Source organism: Drosophila albomicans, chromosome X (assembly GCF_009650485.2).
Source record: "Drosophila albomicans strain 15112-1751.03 chromosome X, ASM965048v2, whole genome shotgun sequence".
NCBI lineage: Eukaryota > Metazoa > Arthropoda > Insecta > Diptera > Drosophilidae > Drosophila > Drosophila albomicans.
In genome coordinates, this window is record NC_047627.2 from 9,610,882 (window position 1) to 9,623,735 (window position 12,854).

The 12,854-nt window shown below is 34.5% G+C and overlaps 1 protein-coding gene across 2 annotated transcripts; it reads left to right on the forward strand.

Moving 5' to 3' along the window:
* Positions 1-105: 105 nt before the first annotated feature.
* LOC117577812 (ryncolin-1) lies at positions 106-3,815 on the forward strand. Of its 2 annotated transcripts, none has more exons than XM_034262742.2 (5): positions 106-362; positions 425-471; positions 546-659; positions 1,501-2,058; positions 3,102-3,814. In XM_034262742.2, the coding sequence occupies exons 1-5, from the start codon at positions 243-245 to the stop codon at positions 3,238-3,240; spliced, it is 978 nt and encodes a 325-aa protein (XP_034118633.1). In that variant the 5' UTR covers positions 106-242; the 3' UTR covers positions 3,241-3,814. The 2 variants fall into 2 exon arrangements, with proteins under 2 accessions (XP_034118633.1, XP_034118634.1); XM_034262743.2 differs by having other exon boundaries at positions 330-362; positions 532-659; positions 3,102-3,815.
* The last annotated feature ends 9,039 nt before the right edge of the window (positions 3,816-12,854 follow it).

Here is a 12,854-nt window from a genome sequence, read left to right on the forward strand (position 1 = left end):
AGCTTTCACTGTAGTTGCAGAGTTGTTTAGCTGCTAAGTTGCATAGTTGAGTAGGCATTCATAAGTTTAGTATCGCCAACAAGTCGGACAGCAGCTAAATGGCGTCGCAGTCGTTATTGCGAGCTGCAAGCAAACGCAACAACAAGTCCACTTTATTTAGCTCGTTTCGTCGTCACGGAAAACTAACCTGACTTGGAGTCAACGAGAGCTGCAGAGTTGCAGATAGTTGCACTCGCACAGCGATGGCGTTGGAAGCCCTGGTTACTGCATTGGCTTGTCTAAGCACAACTTCGCCAACCGTGACCGAACACCACGTGCCAATCATCATGAGGAACTCAATCGAGCCATTCCGAGTGGACAATGTGAGTAAAATAAATGATGGCAATAATGATGCCAATAATGATTCCTCGAATCACATTCACAGACAACAGGCAATTGTCCAGTCGGTGCTCTTGGTGGCCTAATGACCCGGTAAGTGCGAGAGATATTGATGAGAGTTCCTTTTGAGTTTAAGCTCAACTCAATTCATAGTTTCTTCTATGCAGCATAGAATATATGACCGATCAGCTAAAACTGCTCAAAGCGGATCTAATGCAACTGCAAGAGCTCATTACAGAGTATAAAAATGAAGCGCCAATAGCTCCAATTGAATCGAGAATGTAAGTGCATCAACAGAAACTAATATTATCAAATATAATAGCAATATACACACCTATAAACAGGTTTGAAGCTACATTCATACGCTATAGATATTGATATTTCCATGAAATAGAAAACAATTGATGCGTTCCATGGGTAAATCTGATGTGACTGTTAACGGCATTATTATAATGTACATCATCTTCCAATACATATAAGTGTTTTATATAGAAGCGGAGAATCACAATCATTTCTATTTAAGTATTCAAATAGCGTTTCGCTTAAAATTTCAATTAAATTGAGAAGAGTGCTCTACGACTATAAAAATAAACATGCACAATCGCTGACAAAACCGGTGTGTTTATTATCCAATAGTTTTGTAGAGAAGCAAGATTAATAGCCGAATTCCAGTGGCACATATTTATGCATATTTGATAGCAGTCATTACATCTTACATTAAAGTATATGGTGATAGGAGAGATGGCGATGCAGGAAAATAGGCATCCACAAATACTTATTTGTTTTATGAATGTTACATGGTGTAAATTTCTTTGGACAACCTATAAACTTTGGGAATTTGGCTATAAGTTATATATTATGTATGTGCAAATTTAAAACTGTGGGAACAGGTAAATTTTTATTTGGCATTTTTTTGTATTAATGAAATTTATAGTATTAAATTGATTATGTTGTTGATTTTCTAATGATATCGAAATTAATAATTTCGGAATTTGATCTACAAAATTTCTCTAAGATCACAACATTTTTGTGAAATTTGTCGGCATTATTAATCACAAAATGATAAAATGATTTAATCTGATATACAACTAAATTAACAAAACTTCTTATTTGATTTAATAGATATCAGCCGCTGGAATCCTTTGCAATGACTTCCGTGTCGGAAGTCAATGAGATGCCACCCAATTGTTTAGATCAAAAGCATGGGCAAGTGCGCATTCAAATCGAGACAGCCGGGGAACCTTTCTATGTGAATTGCGATCAAAAGGTGCGCAATGGAGGCTGGCTTGTGATCGCCTATCGCTACGATGGAAGCGAGGACTTTAATCGAGATTGGCATGCATACAAGTCTGGCTTTGGAGCGCTCAACGCTGAGTTCTTTATCGGTCTGGACAAGCTGCATCGCCTCACTATAAGGGGTGACTATGAACTGCTGATCATAATGCGCAGTAAAACGGGAGAGGAACGTTTTGCGCTCTATGATCTCTTCAGCATTGGCAGCGAGAACGAAAAGTATTTACTGAATGTGTTGGGCGCCTACAGAGGCGATGCAGGTGACTCGCTGCGCTATCATGCTGGTAAGAAATTCACAACATTCGATCAGGACAACGATGACAATGGACAGAACTGCGCTCGCACGCATGCTGGTGCCTGGTGGTACGGACGTGAATGCTTTGAAAGGTAATTCTAAGATATTTTAATATTTATTTAAACTCAAACACTTTCACATACCAATTATTAAAGATTCAATACTATTTATAATATGATTATTATTCGATAAACGGTGATTAAGTGTACAATTTAATAGCAGAAAAATTCAAGGTGAAGTCTAAAAATAGATGGGATTTTTTTTCTGGTTTCTGATTAAATTATTCATTTTAGCTATTAATAACTTTTATTATATAAAATTTCTTAATATTTTTATAAAAAAATAGGTTTTAAATTTATAAGTTACGTATACGTATTAAATTGTATACATAAAGTATACGTACTATTGTATACATGTAGTGTATTTAGTATATTAAGTATATAATTAATACGTAGTACACGTCTTGAGTGTAGAGGCGCAAGCATATTAAATATATGTGGTGTTTGAGGTATATTCGGTACATTTAGGATTCGGAGTACTTTTTGTATATAAAGTATACGTAGTCCATCTAGTATACATATTGAATATAGCGTTGGGAGTATATGTTGTATACGTGGAGTGAAGTATATTTCCCATATTAAGTACATATAGTACTTGTTGTTTATAAAGATTACTTAGTACATGAAGCATTAGTACATGAAGCATACGTAGTACGTAGCATATCAAGTATACGTAATGTATGTAGCGGTGGAAGTGTATGTATTTATATATGTGGGGTATATTTAGTATGTATATTTAGTATATTAAGTATATGCTCTACTTGTTGTACATAAAGTACACTTAGTTTAGGCATTATATGAATTATACGCACATTATAGGGAATTTGTTTTATATGAAAGTATAAATAGTATATTTATGTAGTGTATAAAGTACTTTATAAAGTTTACACAAATCATTTAAAATATCAGAATATAAAGGACATACTAATTGCAATAGTCAATAAAATACTAATTTGGTCAATCGGTGTAAATTCAATTAATATTGATTTACAAATCTATGCATTGCTTTTAAAAAATTGCCTTTATATTCACTAAGCTGATCATCTTAATGTATATTGTATTTTCTCGATTTGCAGCAATCTATTTGGAACCTTCCAGTTCAAATATGGCCAAGAGATTGGATATTTTAAGGGAATTCTGTGGAAGACTTTTGTCCCTGGCCCCACAGGCTCTCTGCGTTATGTCCGCATGCTGATTCGACCTAAGCCTAAGTGATTAACTCTGATGATTTGAATGTTAAAGTAAATTTTTCTTAATTTATAAAGCGTACTTCTACTTGCACAACATGAACTACGAGTAGTTAGCATATTATAGATAGCAATGTTCACACCATTACCCTCTTAGCTATGTGTATTCCAATTGGTCGACATGAATACCCAGATCTCATCATAACATATACATTTAGTGAGTCGTTCTTGTATTCTTATTTCCTGTGAAAAATGGTACATGTTTTCAAACAAATTAAAACATTTAATTGATTTGAATTAAGACAATATGCTTAGATTATGTAACAGGGTAAAAAAAATAACCTTGAGTAGCACCATAAGAATATTAATATGAATATGTACTTGTGCACTTATACATTCACGATTGAAGTTAACTTTGGTTTGATGTCGAAGTTTGCCGTTTTCCTTCGATTTTATGGAAGATAATCAGAACATCACCAGATTCTAAAAAGAAGCCTTAAAAGTGTAGTTAACAAATTTTACGACTATGCTCATATAATAATATTTATGTTTATATCAAATATATGAACAAAAAATAAGTCATTTAGTTTTATAAAATCAATAAATATAAATAAATACCAATATGATTTTTATTATTATTAAGTGTTAGCCATTGTAATTGGTAACTTTGTAGAGAGTGAAATAACTGATCAGAGAAAAAATGCTGAAGTTCTGTTCAAAGTTTTACAGATGTATTCGCTACGTTGCAGATATATTTGTAAAAAGCTTTTTAACAATAATGCAATTCAACTCAAAGAAACCAATCTCTATATATATTATATATATGAATATAAGTGCACGTAGAATATCTCCAAATTAAAAAAACAGTGGCTAGAGGCTAAAGAAAAAAGCTTTCAGAGCTTTTTCAAATGACAAAGGCAACTGCCTTTTTCGACTGTCCATTACCATTTGAACCATTAACAGCTTTTTCATAATACTTAAGTAACTTATCAGATGATCTTATGTGTTTGGGTTGCTCAAGGCTAGTCAGAAGATAACACAGCTTGACTGGATTAACATTGTTATTACTTCGGCTCTTGAAGGCTATAAATCTGAGTGTGTTCATAACAAGTTTTTTTTTCTTTCTGCCAGCTGTCTGCTGTTGTGTTTGCCTTGGGTGCATTGTCGCCAGCCATTGCCTATATTGGCTTTGAGTGTTTTCACAGAATTATTCAACTTTGCAATAGTTGAAAGTAAATAAATTTGCAGTCATTTCATTTTTGGTTGAACTTTTTTGCGAAGCCAGAGACAAAAACAAAGACAGAAAGGACACTACTAAATATAGCACAGAGAGAAAGAGAGAGCCAGAAACGGACAATGAATTGTGCTGTGTGTGAGTTTTGTTGGTTTGTTGCTTTGTTGATGCTTCTTTTTGAATTTTCATAAAACTTTTGCTCGTTGCTCGCTAATAAATTATTTTGCGCAAAGTTTACGCCGAAGGCGACACTGCGATACGTTCGCCACGGCGTTGTCCACTCACTTCTAACTCCAACTTCGAGTCCGTGTCTGTGTCCGAGTTCAAGTCCAACTCCCACATTAAACTAGAGGAGTGAGAAGGGGGGAGGGACACTCAAACTACCGTTGTGACTGCAGATTACTCCAAGTTGTGTAGTACATGGCCCTTACAATAACTGCAGGACTATTACAACGCTCGTTTGCGCCTCTTTGTTTTCCTCCTTTGGCGTTTGTTATTCCTGTGTGTGCGCTTTGTTCATAAATAATTTGCACCACAACTCAATTTCATGAGCGTAAATCACAGTGCGGTCACATGCTATTCTCCATTGGATTGGGGCATTGGTATCCGGCTACTGCTTCTACTGCTACTCTCAGTCCTGCTGCTGACTTGTCTTCCCTTGGCGTCCTTGGTGTCCTTGCGTCTTACTTCTCGCCGCTTTCTGGCTGCCAATGCTGTTTATTGTTTCACTTCTTTTTAAATAATTTTTCAACTTTTTTTTTGCTTTCTTTCTTTCTTTTTTTTTTGTATTTGGGTCGTTGTTGGTGCCCACTTTCAACAACAACAACAACAACAACAAAAATAAAAGAATCTTTATTTATGTGTGCTGGCCAAGCAACAAGCTCTCTACTAACTGCTAACTTTTTGGCCGCACCGCTCGAGGGACTCAAAAATGAATCTGTCGAATGGACCGAGGGGACCAATGATAGTCCTGGGCTATCGCTTTGTACCTCGTGTTAAATCAATACAACGTTTTGTCAGCTTTTCAATTGGCTTGACAAATATTCGTATAATGGAACCCACAATATTCTATCGCAAATAAATCGAAGCCCATTAAAAGCGCAAAGGTCAAATCATCCAATGAGAAGCAAGCGACATATGTACATATGACATTTATTATTTGTTCACTAACGAAAATAATTCTACAAGAATCTCAATTTCAGTTAGCTACAGTTAGTAAGCCTACAATTAATTTTGATTTAATAATCTAGAATAGTTGAAATGGCTTTTATTAAAGGGAAAACTCTCTTTGGAGTTGTATTCTCTGAAAAGGAATTTCGATATTCTTGTTTGTCAGGTTTTATGCCGAGCGTCTTTATTTAAGTTTACATTAAACTTATATCATTTATGGATTCAATTTTCGTGTTCACTTTTGTTGTATCTACGCAACTCCTCTCTTCACGTCATCGATATTCGATACACTATCGATCTACCGTGTCATCAGTATGCCGATATGTCATCGTTCTCTTGACATGTTGAACCTAATACACAAATTGATTGAATTGTAAATTATGCAATAAACTGCTTCGCATGATAAGTCCAAATTTAGACTATTCTTAGGTTCAAGGTATAAGTAAATATTAATATGAAATCAGCTCAATACATAATTTAATTTTAATTTAAAATTAGTGAAACGCTCTTTGGATTACTGTTCACAGAAAAATCACTTTCTTAACCGATCGGTTTGACAAAGACTCAAATGTTATTTGTAACATACAAACAAGAAAACACTCACATCATTAGGTATAAATAAACACTAAGAAATTCCTTGTAATAATTGAAATAATTAACCTGTCAACACTGCAATAATCAAATACTTATTCGATTACCTATTCAACCGATAGAATCGACCTTAGCAGAGAGTGCAGAGACACGTCAGTGTCAAGTTAGCATTTTCATTTGCTGACGAACAGGTAAAAAACAAAAACAACAACACAAAAAAAAAACAAAATAACTCTTACAATGGGGGACAACATTTTGTAACGCAGGACATTACAGCTTCCGACAGCCAACGGTAAATTGCAATTCCAAGTCACTTAAATTGCAACAAATAACAAGAAACAAACTGACAGTCAACCTATTGCGATGTCGACACAGACGCAAACGCAGATGCAGACTGCAAACAGAAAACAGCAAACAGCAAACAGAAAACACAAGACACAGCCGTGAAATGTCAACGTGTGCCACAGCAGGCGATGTCAGACGACCCTTTGATTCTTGGACCTGAGAAACATAAAAACGTTCCCGGTACTCGGTACTTGGTACTCGGTACTCGTAACTTTGTGTCAGGTTCTTCGCTCGTTGTAAGCGCTAAATTGGTTTTTCCCCATTTTGGCCATTGACTTCGAACTCGTATGTAAGTAAGTTTATTGCTTTGCATCCCCCTTTGTCAATAATATTGCTAGAGGCGAAGTTAATATTGTCTATTTTTAATATTATTATTGTTTGCATTCTAATTAATTTGTAAAATGTTGGAGTTTTAATTCACAGTAAAACTACTAATGATAATTCACTTTAAATGATATTTTGTTGAATACTAAATTCTTGCTACTCACTAACTAACTACATATGTGTATATATGTTCATATAAATAAAAAAAAAAAATTAATACACGAATATATATATACATATATATTTTTAACTTATTTTTTAACAAATTTGACAATAATTTTAGAACGTTTGATCTTGACATAAGATTGCGCCTTCTTGATTCAATTTTGAGATTATTTCATTCTTGAAATAAGATTAAAATCTTGAATTCCCAGATAATGCAATCAGTAATTTTTGTAATATTTTCTTAATTTAATAATAATTAATCTTCGTAAATTTTTACATACATAATCTTGATTCAAGATTTTAATTGTAACTTTAGCACATTTTTTTCTGTGCACAACTGAAATTTAAATTAGTACAGACATTTTCTATGAAATTATAGAATCGTCTGGTATTTTATATTTCCATGTACTCCAATAATTTTCAAGCATTAATTCTATGGATTACAAAGTTAACATGTCTTTACCACTTGTTTAACTCTATTAATCATATTCGACTCGTACCCTTCTGATTTAAAAAAAAAAAAAAATTAGTTACGCTTATGCTTATTACTGACATATCAGTTCGATATTAAGTGTATTTATTTTTCTTATCGCTTTTGTTAAGTAAGTCTTATAATCTTTAAGACGAAATCATAAAAATCTATGAATTGTATGCATTTAAAATTTTATTTGCCATAACTGCGAAAACATCATAGTACTCTAAAATACCCTGTGATTGTTGTATCGATCGAAAAGGCAACGTAAAGTTTAATCGAGAACTGCATTTTACGAAGAAGGTTTACTCAGGCAAAAGACGTTCAGGCGAATTGTTGGTAAGTGATTATGTGTATGTGTGTGTGTGTAATATCATCTAATAGTGGTTTTACAGTGCAGCCTCTGGGTTAAACGTTTACCATTTGACCTCAAGGTAAATGTGCCGTCACTTTTGAAAGTACTAGAGGTAGCATAGCCGATAGCATCGGCATGCAACGGTTTCGCTCTTTCTCGCTCTTACTCTTTGACAAGAGCAACAACTAAAACAGAAGAGAAAACCACCACCAAAAATGCAGACAACCAAAGAGCCGAAAGCAAAAAAAGTTTGTATGAGCGTGTAAGCGAGTGAGCAATAGTTAAAGCGAAAAACAGAAATGCATTGATCGTGTATATGACAGAGATAGAAGCATACTAAAGTAGCTTTATGTGCTAGACACGATCAGCGAACGCGCTTGCTTAGACAATCAACTATCGCGCACTCGCTTGCACTTGTAGTTGCTTCAGCTTAGTAGCAACTTCTTCCACTAGACATATTCCGCAACTAACATCCTTTTCCATTTAACGTTGCATCTTCTTCTGTATTGGACTTGTACCGAACTAGCAACTCCTTCCGTTAAACTAGTAGCAGCGTCTTCTGTTATGCTTGGAATGAACTAGCAACTGCTTCTGTTCAACTTACAGCATCGTTCTCTTGTAAAACATTGAAGAACTAGCAACTGCTTCCGCTATAGTAAGAGCAACGTTTTCCATTATAGATACTCCGTAACGTTACCGTTGCCTTGTGTAGTAGCAGCGCCTTCTGTTAGACTTGTAGCAACTCCTTCCACTACAGTAATAGCAACGTCGTCTGTTATAGTTATAGTAAACTAGCAACTGCTTCTACTTAGGTACTAGCAACGGCTTCTGCTATACTTTCAAGAAACTAGCAACTTCTTCCGTTCAACTGATGGGAACTTCTTTTGTTATGCTTGTTGTGTATGTTACAAGCAACTGCTTCTGTTTAAGTAAAAGCAAGTTCTTCTGTTTTACATAATCAATCAAATACAGCTAAGCTTACTTTCAAAGATCAACGTCAATAAAGGAATTTGCGTTTTACTTTTTTATTGTGGTTATTGTTTTCTGTTTGCTAACTGTAAATGCCTAGTAAATTCTTATTGGTGTAAGTATTATAATTTGAGTTTAGAGTCATAGAAATGCCTAAGAATTTTTATGTTTTATATGAGCTTTTAGTAAGTAGTTGAAAATTATTTGTGAATAGGTTGTTGAAAAATTGCTAAATACAATTAAAAGATAAATATATAATTATTTGCAAGCTTTAACCAAATGAACCTGCGGACTAAGCTAGTTTGTAATGTATAAATAAACTCACTAAAATTTCATAATTTGTAAGTTAAAATGCAATAGTAAAGTAAAAATAACGTGCAGAATATAATCAAAAAGGCAACAGGGTATTGCGCTATCGAGTACACTTGATTTGAACGTTTTTATTTGTTTTCGTTTGTTTTTTTTATTTGGGCTGTTGCAAAAAGCTAAGCAATGACAGCTGCAGCTGACGCGGTTGCCACATTTCTGAACAGTGGCGGGTTGTGTTAGGACTCGGACTCGGTGTCGGACTCAGACTGGAATTGGGAGCCTTCGACCAAGAGTGGGAATTGAGAACGGGGAGGTTAGCGTGGCATTTACTTACGGTCGAACGCACTTCATCTGTAAACCATAAAATTGAAAAACACTGCAGCAAACGAGAAGCACGAGAAAAATACGTACTCGTCGGCAAACATACATACACAAATATATATGTATATGTATGTACATACACATACATATGTGCATAGAACGTTGGTTTTTCTCCGCTTTGAGGTTTGGTTTTAAACCGCACAAAAGTCATTTGAGCGCCGTCGTTAACATGTCATACACACACACACATACTCACATTCGCGAAATTGAGCGAGCGTTTAACATTTGGGTTGGAAATAATGCAACCAGCATGACTCCAAACTGCTGCTGCCTCTGCTGCCTCGGCTGCTGCTGCTGCTGTTGCTGCTGGTGCCGTTTCCTTGGTTGGTTTAGTCGCTTCCATTCCCAGCTCTCTCTCTCTCTCTCTCTCTCTCTCGATGGCCTCGCGTCGTTGTCAGGCAACCGCAGAATGCGCGGCCACATGTCCATTTGTTTTTCATTTCACTCCGACGATCACTGCACGTCTTTAGCCTAGCATTGGGTCCCCACACACTCGCACACTCAAACACTCATGTGTGTGTGGGACTTTCTTCATTTGGTTTGCTTTACAATAACCACAACGGGAGGGTATAGCACAAACTGGGCTCATAATTAAAATGTTTACCATGACGCCCAGAGAACGGTTTGCCAACAGATGTTAACGGCCAACATTCCCTTTGCCATTCTTTCATTTTTTACGCTACTAAAATGAGTACACAAAAAAACGAAAAACGGGGGAAAAAAACAAGTGGAAAAACATTGTGCTAATAAAAGTTATAAGCAAAACATAAGGACGAAGCAATGGACGAACATTGAAACAATAATAAGAACGTCAAGCATAAAAAGTGGACGCTCAACTGAAACATATGGCGACTAAACTATGGCCCAGAATAATTCTCATACAATGTATATACTACGTAGCAAACAAACAGCAAAAAAAATACAGTCCATGCTGCTTTGTTGGTGATTTTTAAGAATGTCACAAGAGTGAAGATTAAGAGACCAAAACTAGCTACAGATTGCCACAAGATGCAAGCTTCAAGCTTTCGTGCACAGCATATAAGATTGACACTTTTTTCATGTTTTTTTTTGTAGTTTATTTTTTCCATCACTTTTCCATCAGCTTAATTCCCATCAAGCCAAAAGCATCACACGATAGAAATAAAGGAAAGTATTGCAAACAAAAAAAATAGTAAATTACCCCTAAATCAAAGCTTTTTGCATTGTCTATAGAACTTTTGCCGAAACCCTAAAAGTTAATGAAATGGTAAGCTACAATTCTTGATATGGAAATCGTGAGCGAATATGTTATAATCTATTTCGCATCTATGTTGTTGATTTGAACTAATCACATTACTTAGATTTGTTGCCATCAAAATTATTTCATAATTTCAAAGATACTTAATCAAAGATTAAAATGTTATAGAATGTATAGAATCAAATTTTTTTGACGATAACTAACAGTAGGAAAAACTTTATCGAAATATCGATTGAAAATTAAGCGTCACTGTAAAAGAAAAACAAGCAAAAACACGAAGTTTTTGAAGATCTCTCTCTGTCTCATACAAAAACTATAAGATTAAATTACGATTAAATTACCATAGACACTAAATGTTATATTGGAAGCATTACATTTTATTTCCACTAACTTAAGTACAAAATATATTTCATTTTAATATTTAAAATATATTTAATTAATTTTTGAAGTATTCTTTAAATAATGTGTCCAAGTATGAGCACATGCAATGCGAATTAAAGTCTTGCACACCAAACTGAGTAACCAGCAATTAATAAAAGTATTCAATGCGCAAAAAGTTGCATCTTAATGCTTAAGTGCAAACTATCTACAAGTTGTCCTAATGAGCTAGTTTCAAGTGTTACAGCAACAATAAGTGCACAAGCACAAATACTTTGCAGACACACACGCATATAAACTATCGCAAAGAACTATTCATATTCATATACCCAGTAGCATGACGTTTGCAAAAGAGGTTTGCAAGACTCTATGAAACAAATATAAAATATTTTCTATTCTACATTTTTTTCTTTTTTTAATACGCATATTCTTTAACTCATAGCTAACTTACTTAAATAATAAAAATGCAAAAATACGTTATATAAAATATGAATGACAGGGCATTTCACATGTAAGGATTGAAATGTTTTAGCCGTTTACATTTGCCGCCGCCGAGGGAGCGTAATTAATTTCTCGCTGCATATTCTTTGACGCGCAACAGAAGCAATTAAACAAAAAATAGCCACGACAATGCGAGCCGTTGGCATTTTTAATTACTTGCATAAAAATTAATTAAATGCAAGTAAGTACGCACGACTACGAGCAGAGTCTGCTCGACTCCGGGGACTTCCCGTCTTCTAAAGGCTCTTATTTACACAAGGCTTTGCACTTGTTGCAAACTCGTTGTTTTAAGATTCATATAAATGAATTTGATGACACTAAAGTTTAATTTTATTGAAATGAGAGATGAAAAGGGAGATAAAGATTAGATAAAATTTATTATTATTATTTTTTATTAAATTAAAAGTTCAAATTGATTCGTATATTTATAAACGGTGTGTGTGAAAATATTCATCAAACAATAAATAATTTAATGATATCAACCCAAGAAAACGACTAGATTTAGCAAGATCTAGATACAGTCGAGTGCACTCGACTTTGAGATACCCGCTATCCATTGTGAGTATAGGCAAAACATTCCGGTATTAATTTAAATATATAACAAATAAATAAACCGAAAAAATACTAAAAATATACCAAATGCAGTATTTGGTATATTGATATAGTACTATGTGTATTTGAAGGTACCATAGCGTACAAAATATACCATATTGTCAGCCAATGCTACTAAAACCCGATTTCAGTGTCAAAAGTATTTCTTAAATACTTTTTACAATTTTTATTTGATCACACTCAAATTTTCAGGAAACAAAATTTTAGCCTCAATTACGCTTGTTACTCGAGTTTAATTAATCTGTTTTGGGTTTAGAATACTTTGATTTAGAATCCTCATCAATTACATTCAAATCCAGAAGCTAAGAATTCGCTCAGATAAACATATGTGAGACGCACTTTATTCATCAAATAATTCAATGCTAACTCACATAACTAATTGGCGAATTCCAAGTGAGCACAAAATGGAGGTAAAAGTGAAATTGCGAAATTGGTTTACTTATTACAACAACACGTAAATGTCTCCAAGATTTAGCTAAGTTTCCTCAACTGTTAGATGAAACTTTGCCATCACACACACACACACACACACATTTGTTGGGACAAAGACACGGATACACACGAAGACACACACACACGTGGACACAGAGAAAGAGAGG

Coding starts and splice junctions, on each gene's coding strand:
- LOC117577812 (XM_034262742.2), top strand. CDS start 243: ATGGCGTTGGAAGCCCTGGTTACTGCATTGGCTTGTCTAAGCACAACT. Junction 472..545: donor CTTGGTGGCCTAATGACCCG/GTAAGTGCGAGA, acceptor TCTTCTATGCAG/CATAGAATATATGACCGATC. Junction 660..1,500: donor GCTCCAATTGAATCGAGAAT/GTAAGTGCATCA, acceptor TTGATTTAATAG/ATATCAGCCGCTGGAATCCT.